At 36.6% G+C, this 21,466-nt stretch overlaps 1 protein-coding gene across 1 annotated transcript in view; it reads left to right on the forward strand.

Moving 5' to 3' along the window:
* FBXL13 (F-box and leucine rich repeat protein 13) overlaps nucleotides 1-21,466 on the forward strand; it is a 242,872-nt gene that overhangs the window by 20,903 nt on the left and 200,503 nt on the right. Inside the window, exons 4-7 of the mRNA XM_063101040.1 lie at nucleotides 5,722-5,789; nucleotides 6,411-6,565; nucleotides 16,583-16,692; nucleotides 18,664-18,813. Coding sequence (XP_062957110.1) covers nucleotides 5,722-5,789; nucleotides 6,411-6,565; nucleotides 16,583-16,692; nucleotides 18,664-18,813 — 483 coding nt within the window. The remainder of the gene's footprint in view (nucleotides 1-5,721; nucleotides 5,790-6,410; nucleotides 6,566-16,582; nucleotides 16,693-18,663; nucleotides 18,814-21,466) is intronic.

Below are 21,466 nucleotides of genomic sequence, written 5' to 3' on the forward strand. Positions count from 1 at the left end.
TCATAACCAGATCTTGTATTCTTGTTGCTCCACAAAGGTATTCCTTATTCTTTGAAAGTGGGTACAGTATTTTTTCCTGGGAAGGCATTAAAATAATTATTACTGTAATCTGGAGGGAGTAAAAATAACGGAGTGTAGAAGTAATGAAGATATGAACTAGATTCATGTTGTTTAGGATAAGTTTTAATTGTAACATATAGTAATAATAGTTAATGATATGGTATTTGTGTATATTTTGTTTGCTATTTATAGCATTTGAGGTGTTCTAAAGAATGTCTTTGTAAATTTGCAATTGCAGTTTAAATTGTTTCAGGGACTTTACTTAATAAAGTTTGTAATAAACATTTACATCTTTAAGAAAAATTGATTTTCCAAAGTAGTATTTACTTAAAAATGTGTTTATTAAAATACAAATGTTTGTCTCCATGCACAAAAGCCCTCTGGGTATTGTTTCAGTCCATTTTGGGTTGCTATAACAGAATACCATAGACTGAGTAATTTATAAAGAACAGAGATTCAGTTCTTACAGTTATGGAGGCTGGCAGGTCTAATATCAAGGTGCCAGCATGTGGTCAGGTCCTTCTTGCTGTGTCATCCCATGGCAGAAAGTGGAAGGGCAGAAGGGCAAAAGAGTGCACACAAGAGAGCCAGAGCAGAGAGGCCCAAACTCACTTTTATCAGGATCCTACTCCCACAATAACGGCAGTAATCTATTCATGAAGGTGTAGCCCTCATGGCCTAATAACCTCTTAATGGTCCTACCTCTTAATATCATCATGATGGCAATTAAGTTTCAACATGAGTTTTGGTGGAAACATTCAAACTATAGTAGGTATTAAAGAATCTTTTAGTAATTTTCATAAGATAAAGAAATAAGAAAAATGACTTATTGTGAAAAATCCAACACATCATACCATGCCATGGAACTGTACGTACAGATGCCAGTCACTCTGTATTAAAGACATGGCTTCTCTTTATTATTGTTGTTATTACTATTAACATTTGGAGCCTACGAAAAATGAAAGAAATCAGAGTTGGGAGGAATTTAAATTAGATGTATGTATTCAACACGTATGTATAAACCCCATACTATTTTGTTAGCATTATTCTAGAATGATACTATATGGTATATTAATGAAGTTCATGAATGAAGTAAAGGTGTGGTACTTTAAAATATGATGAGATATGTTAGGACAATTTCGTATATGATCGCTTGATTCAAAAATTAACTGAGCAAAAAAAGGAATTGCCTACCGGAAGAAAAATTATGGTATAACATGCTAAAAGCTAAAAATCATAATATGAAGTTAATGATTTACATTTATTTTGCATTTGGTTCTTACCCAATTTCCAATACTGTACTAGGTACTTCAACTATTACAGAACTAAAACTTTTTCTCTATAGTTTAAATATATCCATTTTTTCATATAAAATAAATGGACAGTATCTTACAAAGTTAGAAATTAATGGGACTAATTACTACTCATAGATTTGGTATCTGTGAGTTAGCAATAATGATTTTTAATGGTATTTCATTCTCTTTTCACTTATAAGGTTTCCCTAGTTCTCACCAGCCAGATGTTACAAGTAGGGCAGTGTTAATAGTAATATTCCGGATTTCACTGCTTCCAGCTCCTGTCTTTATAACACAGGAGGTCAGTTGCCCTTTAAAATTTCACCCAGTTGTTTCTGGAATCTCAAAGCTGTCCCACGTGAATGTAAGAATTCCTCTTAAATGAGGCCATGTGAGTGAGAGGGAACCTGTGAGGCCACGTGAAGGAGAGCCCAGCTCTTTCGCACTGTCCTTCCTGGGAGCTCTGACTTCTGCTGAGCCAGTGCTCCAGGCTTCTACCCCTGCAAATCCTTAAGATGCCAAAATAGCCTTCCTTTCCATGGACTCCTGTCTCTACTCAAACTACCAGGTGGTCACACTTTTTGCAAGAGGTACTTTTCTAAAGACCGCTAATAAATCACACCTGTACTTCAAGACTAAGGCCGCGTTTGTTTACCTGCCTAAATAGTAGCACTATGTGACAAGAACTTAAATAAAACTTTCCATTCACTTCCACTAGCTTTGAAAGGAAGTGATCTTGATAAAGTTTTAATTTGGGGGATTGAATTATTTTAAAATTTGACATAATATATTTAAAGTCACATGACATTTTATGGCACTGTGCTGTGTGTTGTACAGAAATGAGGAAAATGCCTCTCCTTTACTTCACATTGCACAAATAGTGCCATGTGCTTCATAGGAACTGTTGTTTTGGATTCTGCCTGCAATCTCTTCCTTAAGGTTCAGAGCCCCCATTCATGCAGCTGAGACAGATGCCATGTGGCTCCCCACCCCCATTCTATGATAGAAGTGACCCCTTAGTCTCCAGTCACAACAAATTCAAAACAAAAATATTTTAATTGACTTTAGAACTTTTTCTTTAAACATTCATGAGACAGGCCCAGATAACTGAATTTATTAGGTTTAGGCCGGGACTATCGGTCCACCCCTCATATTCATCAAATGTTGAAAAGTACAGAAAAGGAGAAGGAAAAGGGTTGGATGTTCTTGACATAAATTGAGTTTCCAATGCAAATATGTGGTCCTTGTTTGAATTCTAGTTTAAGCAAAATAACTGTATAAGACATTTTCAGGACAATTCCAGAGATTTGGATATGGAGTGGGTGCTAGATGATATTAAGCGATTATTAATTGTCTGAGGTAGGATAATGGAACTGAGGTTGCAAAGAAAATGTGCTTATTTTTTGGAGATGGATATTAGAAGATTTGGGGGATGAAATGTCATGATGTCTTTATATACTTCAAAATAGAAAAAGCAAGTATAGTAGTAGAATGATGACTGTTAATTGTAGACTGGGTACTAGCTGTTTATTCTACTTCTCTACAAGTGTGAAGTTTTTCTAATCAAATATTTTTGAAGACCGAGTCGCAATTATGCTATATACAGTATCTTTTAAAAAAGAGAACAGTTTTCTATTTCACTTCCTTTTATCTCTCTTCCAGTCTATTAAAAATGTTTCCTTAAAACTAGTGTGCTCTTGTATCCTGTTGGAACTCAGCTTAAAACAGTGGGCCTTACCCCTTTTTTCTGTCCCCAGTGTACATGAGGGATAAGGCCTACTCTCAGTAGTAAAAGTGATTCATTATAGCAGTAATTCCTAGAGAGGGTGGGAATGGAGGACCAATATAGATAGGTGGGGGACTAAGGAAGGTAGGGTAGCGAGCAGGGGTACTTTAAAAGAAGTTTCACAGGTGATTCTAATTGGCCCCTGAACAAAGGCCACCAGCCTAAAGAAAATAGTATCGAATTCTAACTAAATAGTGGAAATTTTTTTCACAACCAATTCATTGTTTAGACATTCCCACTCTTTAACTTTTTAACTTTAGAAACCATCTACCATGATGGAATTTTTTCTTTTATTTCCATGCTTGAAACTAACCTTATAATATAACTAAATGGACTCTCAGGGTGTATTGTGATGGACCTTCCATTCCTCCCTGACTTCAGTTATAACTAGCAGGTGTCTGGGGGCAGCAGCACTTGTGGTGTGAGTGGTATATGAGGGCCTGGAACCAGGGTTCTCACTCTGAGATCCCCTGTAGCCAACACTAAGTTGCTTTTTTATCTGGTGACTTTCCACAAAGTTGTTTCCAGATCCTTTCCCCTGTGTTTGTAGCAGTCAGATGGCAGAGAATGGACCTACATGTAGGCAGTTTTCTAATTCTGTCAATCAATACATACATATTTGTTGAGCTCCTCCTCTGTGCAAAATACTGCCAGCTGGAATAAAAAGAGAAAGAATATTTTCAATCACAAGCAGTTAAACAATATACAACAACTATGGAGGGTGGAAAGCTCATTGCTGGAGCAAGAGTGGTGAAAACATTGATGGTGGAAGTGATACCATGTGACTAAGTTGTCCAGGCAAGTGTCCAGTGGTTGGACATGCCAGATGTTCCCCTGAGCTGCAGGGGAGTTGGCACATGCACACCTCCAAGTGGGAACAGGCTTTACTGGCTGGAGTCCCCACTGCATGCCAGTACTTAGAGATGCTCTCTTAAACCTGCTTTTCCCTTTGAACAAAACTAGAGGATGCCAAAAATAGGAAAAATCATGGTGGTTTTCATTGTTAGGGGTTTTGTTTGTTTGTTTTTGGTTTTGGTTTTTGCTGGCAGAATAAAACATTTGAAATTAAAATAAAAATTTAGGGAAAGAAACTTTTAAAAAGGGAATATTAGAATGACAAATTCTCCTGGCACACCATACACCATGAATTAATGAGGACTTCAACTACTTCTTTCAACAATAGAAACAATACTTTTATGCTGTTTTGAAGAATTGATCATCAGGGAAAAAAACTCGAGTTCCAATATTACTGGATGAATTATTTTTCTTTTCAATCATTTTTACCATAATGTTTTGAATTATATTAATTCGATCATGTAATATACTTGTATTTTTATGACTTACACTGTTTACTATAGATATTTATATAGCATTTTCTAGGCAATATCTTCTAAAGAAAATCAGGCTTAGGAACTTTGGGGACCTACAGTAGATCTGAAGAACTGTCATGTAGACGAAATTTGTCTTTACCTCTGCCACCTCATCCCTTTCCTGGTTTTATCCTCCCTGCTGAGATATCCCCATTTCTCCTTTGCTCATCTGGATTCCTTTCTCCTATAAAAATCTGAATTTAGCAAAGAATGACTTCAATAATTTATGTTTTCCCTCACATAAGCGTAATTTGCATTTAATCCCCATCAAAAATGAGGATTTTCCAATGTAATTGAACATGAGTAGAATATCAGGAGGCCTATGGGCCTTTCTCGTGTGCCTATGATAAAGCCACAAATGACATGTATATGCTGTATCTGTTAATTTAACAGAGCATTTACAACAGTGTGCAAAGGAGAAAAACATTTGTCTCAGAAAAGTAGAATTCAGAATTCCTAGCAGTTGGTATAGATTTGAACCAAATGTAGCTCTATACCAAATCGATGTGTCCATACATGTGTTTATATATCTACATGGTAAACAGGGTGGCAATACAGTAAGAGAAAGACTTATACCGTTAGCACTTAATAGTAGCCATGTGCATATAATAAATGTGTTAATATAGTAATATCTTTACTCATTAAATAATATAGATGAGTTCAGGAGTTCTCAGCTGTCCCGCATGTTACTGTGAATAGTTATAAGAGATAAATTTGCAACTCTTTAAGCCTATTTCACAGTTTAGACTTCTAATTTATGTGGTTTTCCTATTCCTGCTTAGTAAGGGAGGCATTGCTGTATGCATTTTTTCTTTTTTTTTGGAAAAGAGAATTTCATTTTATACCCTTGAGAAGGCAAACTCATTCAGTTTTAATAATGACCAGCAGACCTGCAACTCTACACGCTTATAAATATAGCTAATAATAACAATACCATAATACTTACTTTAAAAATGCTTTAAAGTAAGTGAGATGCAATGGAAAAATTTTAAGCTGTGATTTAAACCTTAAAAAAATAGGTAATAGGCATACACAATAAAATTCCAAAATATATATATGGTATATAGTTCTTTCAGTCCTTTCCTGCCCCTCAACTGCCCAATTCCCCTCCCCAGTGGCGACCGTGGCTCTCATTTTCTGTCTTCCAGAGGTAGCCTGCGCAGTCCATTTATTTCTAACGTTTGTTTTTTCAATTATTTACTTATTATAGATGACTCCAGAATTGATGACAAAAGCATGTACCTTTTACACTGGACATTTAATAAAGACCCATTTTTGGTAAGAACATGATTTTCATATACTATTTCTTCCTCTTTGAAGAAGAAAGTTTTTATTCTTGATAGTCTCCATACAAAGAAAAACTCTTTTGGCCAGTTGTGCTGATTTTATCTATTTAATCATGTTTCTACCATTTTGTATTATATATTTCTTTTATATCCAATCAGCTTTTATTTAGTTAAAATATGTTCTTTACTTCTTCAAGTATACCTTTGTCTTTTTTTTAAAAAAAATAAACCTTCAAAATTGAAAGTACAGGTCCACAATCCACATATCTGAAATCTTTGGGGCCAGATATGTTTTGGAACTTAGATTCCTCTTTTTTTTTTTTTTTTAAATCATCGTTAGTATGATTCTTTTGGTAAATTGAAGTTATGACAACATGACTTTATCCCATGATTTCTGTATCTTATCTGAAAAGAGATATGACTGTCATATAATCTCTGTTTTCCTCTATAACTATCAGGAATTCTTCTGGTCATACCCAATTTGTAGAAGTTTTTTCCTATGCTGTGGTTTTTGAGGGGATTAAGGAGGCATCACTTCTTGTTCCTCTTAATTTATTTACTGATATATTGCCCTAACATCAAAATATTATTTTTCTGTGTTTTCTGCCTGCAGCACTTGGAGAGACACAGCAATAACTCATGTAAGCGAAGATGACATCCTGGCTGAAAAAATGAAAACAGCGGTGGCACATTATAATTTCAAACTTCAAAAAGTTGTATTTTATCCCTGGCACTCTTATGCAGAAAGTCAAAAAGAAAAACTTGCAGGTAGGTCTTTACATAGTAGCAATTAGTTTTTGTATCGATTTATTCCAAGAATAAAAAAGACTAACAGTTAAGCATAGTTTGTATACTTAGAGTACTCATTCTTATTTTTATGTTTAGAGAATTGTCACGAAATGAAGGTAGAGACACTATTTTAAAATTCTTAGATTTGTCTAAAGGATTTTTACTGTAATAGAAAACAGGCATATTTAAAATCAAATCCTACATGTATTTGTGCGTATGTCTATATCAATATAAATATAAATAGGACCTGCTATCATCTTTTTTATATAATTGAAAGCTGGTATATTACGGGTAGGTACCAAAATTGACTATTTTTGTGGAGAGTTCTGCATTATTTACAAATATTTCATTTAATGTGTTTATGAGGAAACTTAAAGAAAAGTCATTTTGTCTTACTTAAGACCTTGGTGGTTGTAATGAATGAACAGTCCATCTACGTTATCTGAGGAGTAGGAATAAAGAGCTCCGGCCTTTTGCTTAGATTTTTTGCAGCTCTCCAGATAATGGCTTGTTTATAGCTGCATACCAGAGAATCATTTCCTTTTGACTGGCTGTTACTGGTACCTCAGTCAGAGTGGACCCTCCGAAGGTTTTGACATAAGTGATGAAGGATTAGGAGCTGGTTATTGGCTGACTAGAACTTCACAGGGTTGTAATAGCAGGTAATAACTATGTCCAAAATTTATATTCTGGATGGACTGTGAGCTCTGTAGTGAAAATGGAGTGTGCTGTGCTCCCTGTGGGTCAGTCTTCTTGGGAGCTGGCTCACTGGAGATGAGGTTGCTGAATCAGGTTGGGTGTGTGGGCATGTGATGTGTCAGGGTCTCTGGGACAGTTTTGCCAGTGGCAGAGTCACTGCGTTCCTCCTCTGACCGGGCTTAGGCCTGCTAGGGGCACAACAACCAGAATGTTTCTCACTCAGATGCATGTTCATGTGATGGTTCAAAGACTCAGGGGTGGGTCTTTCAGGTGTGTGACAACTGGGGCTGTTTCTGAGTTGGGGGCATGAACACACTTTGGCTTGCTGGCTGGGTGTAGGTCTGCTGGTGGCCTGCCCACTGTGCCACTTCTTGGGACCAGGTGCAAGGTTGTGCTTCCCTTGGCAGTTCGGGAGCGGGCCTGTCAAGGGAAGGGTTGCCGAGCAGCTTCTCAGGTAGTGGCAAGGTTGGGAAGTCAGCCTACCGAGAAGGTGCCCAGATAGCTGCCTCTCAGGCTGTAGGCAAGGCCTCAAGGCAGGGCTGCAGAGAAGGGGCCTGGCCAGCAGCTTCTTGGGTCAGGAAGCCAGCCTGCTAAGAGGGGGCCCAGCCAGCCACTTCTCACGGTGGTGGGTAAGAGTGCTGCGTGGAATTGCTGATGGCAAAAGCACCTGGTTGCTTCTCTGGAAGAACGTGGATGCACTTTATTTCCACCAGCCCAAGCATATGTTTATTAGGGTAGAGAACTGTGGGCTGTTTTTCAGGGTTGGGAGCATAGAGGTATCTGCCAGAGGCAGGTCTGTCTGTCTGATCTCTGGTTGGGGATGTGGTGGTGCATCAGTTCAGCAGGCCTGGGGTTGGCTTCCCAAACTGCAGGACTAGAGTCACAGCTGCTGTGCGCCCAGGTTTCAAGCCACTGGCATCAGGGCATTGTAGCCTCTTACGTGAGTGTTATTATGATGGCAGAACCTTAAGGCTGGGAAAGCACAGTAGCTACTGGCCCCAGAGCAGGGTGCACTCCCACAGTGGCTCTGGTTTCAAGATGGTACCATACTTGGTCACAAGGATGGGGGTTGGGGAGTGCACAATAAATGCTGCTCTCTGAAGCAGTGCAGTGCATGTATTCTAGGCAGCTCTCTACACTTGTCTTAGGGTTCACAATGGCTGTGCAATCCTCCTGCAGCAGGATCTGCAGGCCTCTGTGGTGAGGATGGGGGTTGATGTGGGCCCTTGGCCTACTTTTTTCCTGCAAGCGAAAATCCGTCCTGCACCAGTCCCAGTGGCGGAGACGTGGTGACGGAGACTGTGAGCCTCTCTTTCCTTTCTATGCTGCCATCCTGAGCTTTGGTGCTCCACAGGGATCGGGTCTCACCAGTGTCCTGTTGCGCTCCTGCACTCTCCCACAAATGCTCCCATCAATATTTAGTTGTCTGTTAGTTGTACTGGTTCTTTGCTGTGAGAGGAACGTACTCTGGGCACCTCTAGTCAGCCGTCTGGCCCTGCCTCCCCCCAAAATTTCATTGTAGTTTTGATTTGCATTTCCCTGGTGATTAGTGATGTTGAACATTTGTTCATAAACCTGCTGGCCATTTGTATGTCTTTGAGAAATTTGTATTCAGCTCTTTTGGCCATTTTTTAATTGTATTATTTGTTCTTTTGCTGTTAAGTTCCTGTATATTCTGGATATTAATCCCCTGTCCGGTGCATAGTTTGCAAATATTTTCTCCCATTCTGCTTTTATTGCCTGTGCTTTAGAAGTCTTCCCCATAAAATTTTTGCCAAAACCCATGTCTTGGAATGTTTCACACATCTTTTCTTCTGGTTTTTCATGTTTCACATAGTTTTATGGTTTCAAACCTTATATTTAAATCTTTAATCCATTTTGTGTTTGTTTTGATAAATGGTGAGAGACAGGAGTCTAGTTTCTTTCTTCTGCATATGGATCTTCAGTTTTCCCAGCACCATTTATTGAAGAATCTGTCCTTTTCCCAATGTATATTCTTGGCACTTTTATCAAAGATCAGTTGGCTGTAAACACATGAATTTATTTCTGGATTCTCTGTTCTGTTCCATTGGTCCATGTGTCTGTTTTTATGCCAGTACCATGCTGTTTTGGTTACTTTACCTTTGTAGTATATATTTTGAAGTCAGGTGGTATAATGCCTCCAGCTTTATTCTTTTTACTGAGGATTGCTTTGACTATCCAGGTTTTTTTGTGGTTCTAGATTAGTTTTAGGGTTGTTTTTTCTATTTGTGTGAAGAATGTCATTGGTATTTTGGTAAGGGTTGTATTGAATAGATCACTTTGGGTAGTATGGTCATTTTGGCAATACTGATTCTTTCTATCCACAAACATGGAATGGCTTTCCATTTTTATGTGTCCTCTTTAATTTCCTTCATCAGTGTCTTATAGTTTTCATTGTAGACATCTTTCACCTCCTTGGTTAAATTTATACCTAGATATTTTATTTTTAGTTGTTGTTATTGTACATGGCATTGCTTTCTTGATTGCTTTTTCTGCTAGTTTATTGTTGGTGTATAGAAATGCTGTTGATTTTTGTATGTTGATTTTGTGTCCTGAAACTTTACTGAATTTGTTTATCAGTTCTAAGAGTTTTTTGGTGGAGTCTTTAGATTTTTCTCTATATAAAATCATGTCATCTGCAAACAGAGGCAATTTGATCTCCTCTTTTCCAATTTGTATCCCCTTTATTTCTTTCTCATGCCTAATTTCTCTGGCTAGAACTTCCAGTACTATGTTGAGTAAGAGTGGTGAGAGTGGGCATCCTTGTCTTGTTTCTGTTCTTAGATGAAAAGCCATTAACTTTTCCTTGTTTAGGATGATATTAGCTGTGGATTTGTTATATATGGCCTTATTGTGTTGAGATACTTTTCTTCTATACCTAATTTGTTGTGAGTTTTTTATCATAAAGAGATACTGAATTTTATCAAGTGCTTTTTCTGCATCTCTTGGGATAATCATATGGTTTTTGTTGACATAGAGTTTATAAAATTTGCTGGTTTATGTATGTTGAACCATCCTTTCATTCTTGGGATAAATCCCACTTGTTCACGTGGATAATCTTTTTGATGTGCTGTTGAATTCTGTTTGCATGTATTTTATTGAGAATTTTTGCATCTAAGTTCATCGGGGATATTGGCCTGTAGTTTTTTGTTGTTGTTGTTGTGTACTTGCCTGATTTTTGTATCATTATGATGCTGGCCTCACAGAAGGAATGCTTCTATTTTTTTGGAATAGTTGGTGAAGAAACGGTATTAGCTCTTCTTTAATAATTGGGTAGAATTTAGCAGTGAAGGCATTCAGTCCTAGGATTTTCTTTGTTGGGAGACTCCTGATTACTAATTCAATCTCTTTACTTATTATTAGTCTGTTCATGTTTTCTGTTTCTTCTTGGTTCAGTCTTGGTAGGTTGTATGTGTACAGAAATTTATCCATTTGTTATATTTCTCAGTTTGTTGTCATATAGTTTGTAACAATTCTTTGTATTACTGTGTGTGAGTTGTAATGTTTCTATTTCATTTCTGATTTTCATTATTTGGATCTTCTCTCTTTTTCCCTTAGTCTAGCTAATGGTTTGTCAATTTTGTTTATCTTCTCAAAAAAACAACTTTTTGTTTCATTGATCTTTTAGTAATTTTTTTTGTCTCTATTTCACTTATTTCTGCTCTGATCTTTATTATTTTTCATCTATTAGTTTTGGGATTGGATTGTTCTTGTTTTTCTAGTTTCTTGAGGTACAACATTAGGTTATTTATTTGAAATCTTTCTATTTTTTTGAAGTAAACACTTATTGCGATAAACTTCCCTTTTAGTACTGCTTTTGCAGTATCCCATAGGTTTTGGTATGATATGCTTCTATTTTCATTTGTTTCAAGGAATTTTTTGATTCCATCTTTTTAATGCAAACAAGTACAATTTTATTTTGTAATTGAAAATATTGATTAAATATATTTGTGGGGTACAGAGTTGAATATCAATACTTGCGTACAGCACATGATGATCAAGCCAGGATATTTAGCATGCTTGTCATCACAAAACATAATCATTCCTTGTGTCCATTAACCAATTTCCCACTAACTCTTCTCTCCCTCTCCCTTTCCTACCTGTAGTAACCACAGTTCTGTTCTGTCCTTCTGAAAGTTCAATGCACTATTAGGATTGTTGTTTCTTTTATCTCTCTCTCTCTCTGCACCCACTTCACTTTACAAGTGAGGATATGAGGTGTTTCTCTTTCTATGCCTGGCTTGTTTCACTTAACATAATTTTCTCCAAGCTTATCCATGTTGCTGGGAATAGCAGAATTTCATTCTTTTTTACGGATGAGTAGTATTCTGTTGTGCATGTATACCACATTTTCTTTATCCAGTCATCCACTGACGGACATTTAGGTTGATTCTACATCTCAGATATTGTAAATAGAGCTGTGATAAACATGGGAGTGCAGGTATCCCATTGACATGATGATTTCCATTCCTTTGGGTATATATCCAGTAGTGGGATTACTGGATCATATGGTAGTTCTGTTTATAGTTGTTTGAGAAACCTCCATATTGTTTTCCTTAATGGCTGTACTAATATACAGTCCCACCAACAGTGTATAAGGGCTCTCCTTTCTCTGCAACCTCACCAGCATTTGTTATTCTCTGTCTTTTTGATAATAGCCAGTCTAACTGGGGTGAGATATCTCAAAGTGGTTTTGATTTTCATTTCCCCGGTGATCTGTGATGTGATGTTGAGCATTTTTCCATATAATTGTCACATATTTATATGTCTTTCTCTGAGAGATGTCTATTCAGCTCCTTTGTCCGTTTTTTAATCTGCTTATTTGTTTTCTTACTGTTAAGCTGTTTGAGTTCCTTGTATATTCTGGATATTAATCCCTTGTTGGATGTATAGTTTGCAAATATTTTCTCCCATTCTATCAGTTGTCTTTTCACTCTGATGATTGTTATATCTTCTTGCTGCATTGATGCTTTTAGGATTATATAATATCTTTCTTTGTCTCTTTTTATAGTTCTTGGTTTGAAGTCTATTTTATGTGATGTAAGTGTGGCAATTCCTGGTTGGTTTTGGTTTCTATTTGTGTGGAATTTCTTTTTCTATCCCTTCACTAATAGTCTATGTATGTCTTTATTGGTGAAGTGAGTTTCTTGCAGGTAGCACATAGTTGGGTCTAGTTTTTTAATCCATCCAGTCAGTCTATCTTTCAAGTGGGGAATTTAATCCATTTAAATTCAGGGTTGTTATTGAAAGGTATTGCCTTATTCTATTTCTGCCATTTTATTACTTTCTTTATGGTTGTTTTGTATTTCTTTTGTTCCTTTTTTTCCCTTTTATTGTTTATCTTTGTTGTTTGATGTTTTGTTGTAGTGATAAGATAAATTTCCTTTCTCGTTCTCATTTTTGTATCTGTTTTATTAGAAGTTTTTATTCTTTCTTGTGGATTTATGGTGATATATTTTGCTCTTTTGATTCCAGATGCAGGATTCCCTTGAGGATTTGTTGAAGGGTTGGTCTTGTAGTGGTGAATTCCCATAGTTTTTGTTTGTCTAGGAAATATACTATTTCTTCTTCATTTCTGAAGGAAGACTTTGCTGGAGATAGTATTCTTGGTTGGCGTCTTTTTCTTTTAGTATTCTGAATATGTCATCCCACTCTCTCCTGGCCTGTTGGTTTTCTGTTGAGAAGTCTGCTGTTAGCCTGATGGGGATTCCCTTATAGGTGATTTGATGCTTTTCTCTTGCTGTTTTTAGTATTATTTTTTTGTCTTTGACTTTTGAAAATTTGACTATAACGTGTCTCCATAAGGTCCTTTTTGGATTTAATCTGTTTGGGGATCTTTCATCTTCTTGGATCTGTAAGACCTTATCTCTCCCAATATTTGGGAATTTTTCAGCTATCGTTTCATTAAACAGGTTTTCAATGCCTTTTCCTTTTTCTCCCCCTTCTGGTACACCCATAATACAGATGTTTGTATGCCTAAGGTTGTCAGAAAAATCTTGTGTGCTGATGAGAGTATATTCTGCAGTTGTTGGATGAAATGTCCTATAAATGTCTGTTAAGTCCATTTGTATTCTAGTGCGGTTTAAATCCTATGTTTCTTTGTTGATTTTTCTGTCTAGCTGATTTGTCAAATGGTGAAAGAGGGGTGTTGAAGCTCCTAAATATTATCATATTGGGTTTATCACTCCATTTAGATGCAATATTTGCTTTATATATTTGGGTGTACTGATGTTGGCTGCATGTATATTCATAACTGTTGTAGCCTCTTGCTGAATTGATCCCTTTATCATTATATCATGCCCTTCTTTGTCTTTTTTTTAATAGTTTTTGGTTTAAAGTCAATTTTATCCAATATAAGTGTAGCAACTCCTGTTCATTTTTAGTTTCCATTTGTGTGAAATATATTTTTGCATCCCTTTACTATTAGTCTATGTGTGTTTTTACAGGTGAAGTGAGTTTCTTGCAGAGAGCATATAATTGGGTCTTTTTAAAAAAAATTTATTCATCCAGCCTGTATCTTTTGAATGGAGCTTTTCATCCATTTACATTCAAGATTGTTATTGAAAGGTATTGCCTTACTCTTGACATTTTATTAATTTTTAATGATAGTTTTATATATCTTTGGTTTCTTTCTCTTTTATTGTTTGTCGTTGCTGTTTGGTGGTTTTTGGTAGGGATAAGATATACATTCTTTCTCCTTCTTGTTTGCATATCTGCTCTTCCAGTGAATTTTACTCCTTTGTGTTAACATGATGGTAGCTATCATTCTTTTGCTTCCAGATTAGGACTCCCTTAAGGATTTCTTGTAGGGTTAGTATTGTGGTGGTGAATTACTTCAGTTTTTGTTTGTCTGGGGAATACACTATTTCTCCTTCATTTTTAAAGGATAGCTTTGCTTGTGATAGTTTCTTGGCTGGCAGTATTTTTCTTTCAGCACTTTGAATGTCATTCTACTCTCTCCTAGCCTGTAAGGTTTTTAGTGAGAAATCTGCAGTTAGTCTGATGGGGATTCCTTTATAGGTGACTTGACACTTTTTTCTTGCTGTTTTTAGAATTTTCTCTTTGTCTTTGACTTTTGAAAATTTGAATAAAATATGTTTCTGAGAGGACTTTTTTGGACTAAATATATTTGAGGATATTGGAGCCTCTTGGACCTGGAAGTCCATATCTCTCCCAATACTTGGGAATTTTTCAGCTTTTAATTTGTTAAATAGGTTTGATGCCTTTTCCCTTCTTTTCCTTTTCTGGAACAACCATAACACTGATGTTTGTATGCTTAAAGTTGTCTGATAGATATTATAAGCTTTCTTCCTCATTTTATTCTTTTTTCTTTTGTCTTACTGCATTGTTTCAAAAGAAAACCTATCTTTAAGATAAGAAATTCTTTCTTTTGCTTGCTCTAGCCTGTTGCTTAAGCTCTCAGTTGTATACTTTTGTTTCAGTTAATGAATTCTTTAGTTTCAAGATTTCTGCTTGGTTCTTTTTTATGATATCTATCTCTGTCAAATTTCTCCTTCAGATCCTGAATTGTTTCACTTATTTTGTTGTGTCATCTATTTGTATTTTCTTGCATCTCATTGAGTTTCCTAAAGATTATTTTTTGGAATTCCTTTTCAGGAGTATCATAGATTTTCTTTTCTTTGGAGTCTGGTAGTGGAGAATTATTGTATTCCTTTGGGAATGTCATGTTTCCTTGCTTTTTCATGGTTCTTATATGGAACAGTCACTTCTAACACTCTGGACTAGCTTTTGAAGGGAGATACTCTCTCCTATTGATGTGTTCTGTAGTCAGTCAGGTAGGGTGTTTCAGGTTTGGTTCCAGTGAGCTCAGTAGTGTAATCTTTGTGTGATTTCTTTGGCTGTATTTAATGTTGGAGTTGTTTGTGAGTGTCCCATGGCCTAGACATTGGGGCACTTGGCAGGTACTTGCTGAAGTGGCCAACACTGGGCTGGGTGATGGGTTGTAGACAAGTCTTGAGCTCTTGGGAGAAGTGTTGGGATGCTCTGAAGACAGCTGGAGTGGGTGATCCTGGTCAGACTCACTGGTGCCCCAGCCAGGATCCTGTGCCCCCAGTAGAGGCACTGGGGTACTCTGCAGCTCCTCAGCTTAAATAGGTGACCTTGGGCAGGATTACTGGGGTGCATTCAGGACCCCATATACTCACAAGATAAACTGAGGTGCTCTCTATCTTCACTGTTGAAGTGAGGTGCTCTATATGAGGTTTCTGGGGTCATAGGCAGGGCCCTGCACCCTCAAGAAAGGCACTGAATCATTCTGTAGCACCACTGTTGGAGTGAGCCACTCTGGGTGAGGTTGTTGTGATTGCGGGTGTACCCTGTTGCCCCAGAGGAATGCTGAGTCACTCCTCAGTTCCTCAGCTGGATTGGGCCATTCTGGAGAAGGTTGTTCAGGTTGTGGGTAGGACCCTGCAGCCCCAGGAGAAATGCTGGGGTGCTCTGCAGCTGCTCAGCTAGAATAGACCACTTTAGGTGAGGCTGCTGTGGCTGTGGGTAGGCCCCTGAGCCCCCAAGAGAGATGTTGCATCATTCTCCAACTCTTCAGGTGATGTTGCTGAAGCAGTGGCAGAAGCCCCCAATTGATTGGCTGTCTGGCTCCAGAAAGTGCACACACCCGCTCCCTCTGTCCTGGGTGGCCTCAACACTGTGCTGGACCACCTGTTCCCAAGGCACAGGGCACTGTGTGGACTCAAGTGTTAGAGTCCTGGTGTGATGAAGAAGCCTTAGGGCTATGGAGGTGCTGGGGCTATTGGGCTTCAGGGCAAGATGCACTCAGATTTTGGCTCCAATCCCCAAATGGCAACATGCTGTGGAATCCCGGGGCCTTGGGTATGGGGGGACTCAGTGTGACCTCCCTCCCTGGACTAATGTAGTCACATGGGCTCCCAGCAGCTCCCCATACTGGGCTCATGGCCTGCAAGGGCCATGCAGCTCCCTTGCAGCTTTGGCGTAATTCTTACTTACCTTTTCCCTACAGGCAGAAGTTCCTCCTGGTTCCATCATATATGTCTTGACATTTTTATTGCATATATTGCATCTTAATTTCTAAGGGCAAAGGAGATGTTTACTGTTTAATGAAGTCTAAGTAGTATTATCTAATGCTGTCAAAAGTAATTACTTTAAGGTACAATTAAAACCAAACAAAAATTATCAGATGCAGACACCTGTTCATATTATAAACATGACAGAATATTAAATCATTTTATTTTTTGGAAATAGCTTTCACTATATACAGTTGTCTAATAAATTTTTCTTCAGATATGCTATTCCGGATACAAAAGATGTTCTACTATAGCAAGCTAACAATTTTCCTAACAAAATGGAGGGACAAAGCAAGATGTCAGAATAAAAAGAGAGAATATGAGCTGGTATGGTAAATCAGAAACAACTTTTTAAGAATCTGAATTTTCCAGTTATATTCGTTTTACCTCAGATAATAACGCTATGTGTAGAAAATGCTAAAATCCTGAATATTATGTACTTTTTGATGGGGTCCTTGTTCTTTTCACTTAATAATTTAAATTTCACCTCAGCTATCTCAAATGTTTCCTAATAATTTCTATTTCATTTGAACTAAGAACATAAAAAAAATCTTTTAACATTTTGTTTAAATTTATTGATGAAGAAACTAAGAATTTTGTTTAAACAAATATTCAGATGGATAGGTAGAGATCTAAATAGAAAAAGATGATAAAGACTGAATAGGTTTGTTTGTTTTTTGAGATAAGGTTAAATTGCTATTTATTTATTTTTTTAACATTTAGTAAATTACAATTTCAATACTAAATGAATTTTTAAATCACTAAATTGCTAAACGTAAAGAATTATTCCTAAAAATACTCTAGTTTGCTTAAATTATTTCTATATTGTTATTTAATATTGTTTTAGAATGTTCAGAGTAACTTCATGCTACCATCAGACATAGAAACATGCTAGAAAGTTTTTGTAGTTACATTATTTAATAGGCAACATTTTATTAGTATTTTTTGAAATACAAAGTTGAGATAAATAGGAAAGAGAAACTTGGATGAAATTAATTCTCCCCCTTTGTGGTTGCCACATGGAGGGCAGGGTCATCGTCCCCACTCACCCAAAATTGGTTCAGATGTTGAGACTGACAATGCCATACATGCAGCAAGGATATGAGAAGATTCATTCATTACCCACATAGTACTTGAGACAGTGCTAGAGCCTGCAAAGGATACTGAGATGCATAAAGCATAGTTCCTGCTTTCTAGAAGTCGATAATACACATGTACTGAGCTGGTGTTCCTGGAGGCTGTCCTCCAGCCTTTGCTTTTTGTGGACTACCTTTTCAATGTTGCCAGCTAAACAGTTCTACTTTGGGTTCCACTGTTTTTGCCTGCTCTTTCAGTGCCTTCCAGCGCTTTGTGTACTACACTGGTGTTTCCATCACTGCCTCTGTGCCTGATCACTGATTCTCTAGTGGTGAAATAGGTAATCGTACATGACCCTGGCCCCCTTAAGCTGAATGTCCCTGAGAGCAGGCATTATTCTCTTAATCTTCCCCATACACTGAGCATAATGTTTTGCATGTACTAGTTGATATATATTAATACATATAATGTATATTATATGTAACATAATATTATCCTTAATATATACATTTATTGTACTTAATTGGGTGTTTAGAGAAAATCTTTTCCTCTAGTTATATGATCTCTTGGCCTGTCAATCATTCTGCATTCACTTGGTTGAAGTGGGGGTGGCAGGTGTGTGCTGGGAGCAGAGGCAGGGAAAACCTGGTGTGTACTAGTTCTCCAAAGTGTGCTCATCCTTAGGCTGTCATATGTGTGCATGTGTACATATGTTACACCAATATTGTCTGTGTGTGTGTATGAGTGAAATACTTATTTATTCTTAGAGCTTTTTATTTATTACACAGTTTTCAGGAAGGTATCAACAGTTAAATCAGGCATGTCCCCAAATACTTTCCTTCTGACTCCTCTTTTGTTTGTTATCTCTGTGTTAAATGCATCTCTTCCATGCCCCAAATATCAGTTCTATCATCACCAGAAGCTTGAGTTTGTGGGCCTCAGCTTTCTCGTTTATAAAAGAGGAAACTAAACCAGATCTTCAGGGTGGCTGCCTGTGCCAATGTTTTATGAAAACGAATGGAATGATCTATAATGCTTTGGTGGTTCAGAGAATATTAAATGTGCATATGGGAAATTACGATTTATATAACAATATTGATGATAATAATAAATAATGTTTAATTGGTGTTATCATCGTGTCAAACACTGTGCCTTTATATCTGTTATCTCAATTGACCCTTACAACAATTCCATGGAATTTCTAAATTATTTTAATTGCAGATGTTAAAACATGAACTTCAATGGAAAAAATGGAAAAATAAGTTAAAACTCAAAGCAGCTGCTGAAGACTATAATTTATCTGAGGTTGCTCTACTAGGTGACACTCCAGAATGTGACATTTCACTGTTACCTGAAAAAGCAATATTACAGGTTTGTATAAATTCATTAAACATTATATAATATAATCTTTCTCTTTATGTATAACATGGAGTTCAGGATAAGGATACTTTTGCCCATTATGTTGTATGTTTTAGAATTGTGATTCCTATAATTTTCTTACTGGTTTGTAATAGCTTTTTATATAGTGGCAATATTAGCCCTTTATCTGGAATATATTTGGAAATTTTTTTCCACCACTCTTAATGTTTGTGTTAAGTTTTGCCTGTGGAGTCTTTTTATGACAGAAAATTTAAAGCTTTATGTAATAAAGTCTATCACTATTGCCTTAATTATTTATCTTTTTATGTCATATTAATTTGTCATTCTTAGTAGTTTTTCTAAGCCATATCACATCCCTTCCTACACTTATGCATCTATTTATTTTTTGTCAACTCCTATGCCTTTGAGTGCTAATCTTTCTTTGTTTACTTTATCAGTGTCTGTTCTAGGGTTTATAATATGCATTTTTAAGATAGCGCAGATTACCTTCAAATAATTTTATATCACTTTACACATAATGTAAGAACCTAACAAGAGTATGCCTTTCTTTTCTCCTTCTTGTGCTTTGTTCTGTTATTGTCATGCATTTTGTTTCTATGTATTTATAAACTCTAAGATATAATTTATTTTTGCTTCAGTCAATTCTCTTTTATTCAACATGTTTTATGAGGAATTGGTCAACAGACCCAAAGAATGATTGCATATTGTAATTGTGTATTGTAATGAATAAGCTAACTATCCTGATCTAACTATCACACGTTGTACATGTTATTGAAAATCAACGTTGTACCCCACATGTATGTATAATAAATTATCTTAAAAAAAATTAAATTAAATTTTTAAAAAAGTCTCAAACTTATAGAAGTGTTGCAAGTACAGTACAAAGTACTTTTTTTACTGAACAATTTGAGAGTAAGTTGTTGACATGATACCTCATCATCCCTGAATATTATTGGTGTATTTCCTGTAGATAAAATCCTCAGGCTCAATTCAAGTTTCTTCAGTTTTCCCAATAATGTTCTGGCAAAAAGATCAAGTCCAGACCACATGTTGCAATTGGCTGTCATGTCTCCTTGATATCCTTCAGTCTGGAACAATTCCTTAGCCTTTAAAAAATTTTATGACCTTGACATGAAGATTGGGCAAGTTTAATTAGAATATCTCTCACTTTGGGCTTGTTCACATTATGCATTTTTGTTAGAAAGACCACAGATGTGATTCTGTTTTGTTCTTCTCATTGCATCCTATCAGTGGCACAGGATTTGGATTTGGGTAGATGTTCTCTTCCTGGGTTCCACCTGCCTAGGGCTCCAATACGTGCAATAAGCCATGCTTCCACAGTTTGCCTTCTATTTCCCACTTGGTCCCTGACATTCTACACTGGGCCATTCCTCCTTGGGAATACCCTCCTCACCCTTCTTGGACTCTAAGACCCTGTTTCAGGCTGTCCCACTGAGTGCACACCCTCCTTTCTACGCTCATTCTGATATCCTCCTCTGGGCCACCTGGGCTCCACCTGCACCCCTCACCCTGGCATGGATGCCTACTCTGCTTGGCCCAACCTAATGGCTTTAAGACTGAACTGTATATGAAGGAGAAGGGAAAAGAATAGGGGAAGGGGTTCAATGATGTTTTAAAGAAATTTAAAACCCAGAAAAATGTATTTTATATTTTCCCACAAACCGGCCATTTTTGGTGCCCTTTTTGTTTAGGCCTGAGTTTTTATCTGGAGCTATTTTCTCATGGAAAACCTCCTTTAACATTTCTTGAGGCACATTTCTGTTGTTGCGAGTTTTCTCAGCTTTCATTTCTCTAGAAAAGTCTTTATTTTGCCTTCTAGGCTGATGAGTTTTTTTAAAACATATTTTATTCATTCTGTTTTCAAGATGTACTTCTGCTGTCTTCTGGCTTATGTTGTCTTAAATAAATCAGTAGATTAAAATTGTTTCTTCTTTTGTCTCTTTGTATATAATGCATCTTTTTTTTTCTTGCAGTTGCTTGTAAGAATTTTCTTTTTATTATTGAATTTTCAGCGATTTGATTATGTTATGACTTTGTGTACTTTTTTTGTGTTTACTCTTCTTGGAGTTTCTTGAACTACTTCAGGCCTGTGCATTTATATTTTTCAGCAAATTTGGAAAGTTTTCAGCCATTATTTCTTCAAATATTTTTTTGTCTCCTCCCTCCTTTTGGGACTTCAATTACACATATATTAGATAACTTAATATTGTCCCACAGGTCATTGAGTTTCTGTTCATTTTTTCTTAGCCTTTTTTTTATCTTTCTGTACTTTGTTTTGAACAGTGTTTACTGCCATTTCTTCAAGTTTGGTAATCTTTTTTTATGCAGTGTCTAATCTTCCATTATGCTCTTCCAGTTAATTTTTTAAATTATAGATATTGTATTCCTCTCTAAAAGTTTCATTTGGTTTATTTTTGAAATTGCACTACTCCTTTTCTTAAGTTCATTTTTCTTTTAAATCCTTGAATATGTTTTTAATAGCTCTTTAAAAGACTGTGTGTACTAGTTCTATTATCCCTGTGATTTTTCTGTGTGTTTGTATTTTTGATTTTCCTCTTGGTTATGTGTCACACTTACCTGCTTCTTTACAGTTCTAGTAATTTTTATTATATGCTGGGCATTT

The sequence above is a fragment of the Cynocephalus volans genome, chromosome 6, assembly GCF_027409185.1.
Source record: "Cynocephalus volans isolate mCynVol1 chromosome 6, mCynVol1.pri, whole genome shotgun sequence".
NCBI classification, from domain to species: Eukaryota; Metazoa; Chordata; class Mammalia; order Dermoptera; family Cynocephalidae; genus Cynocephalus; species Cynocephalus volans.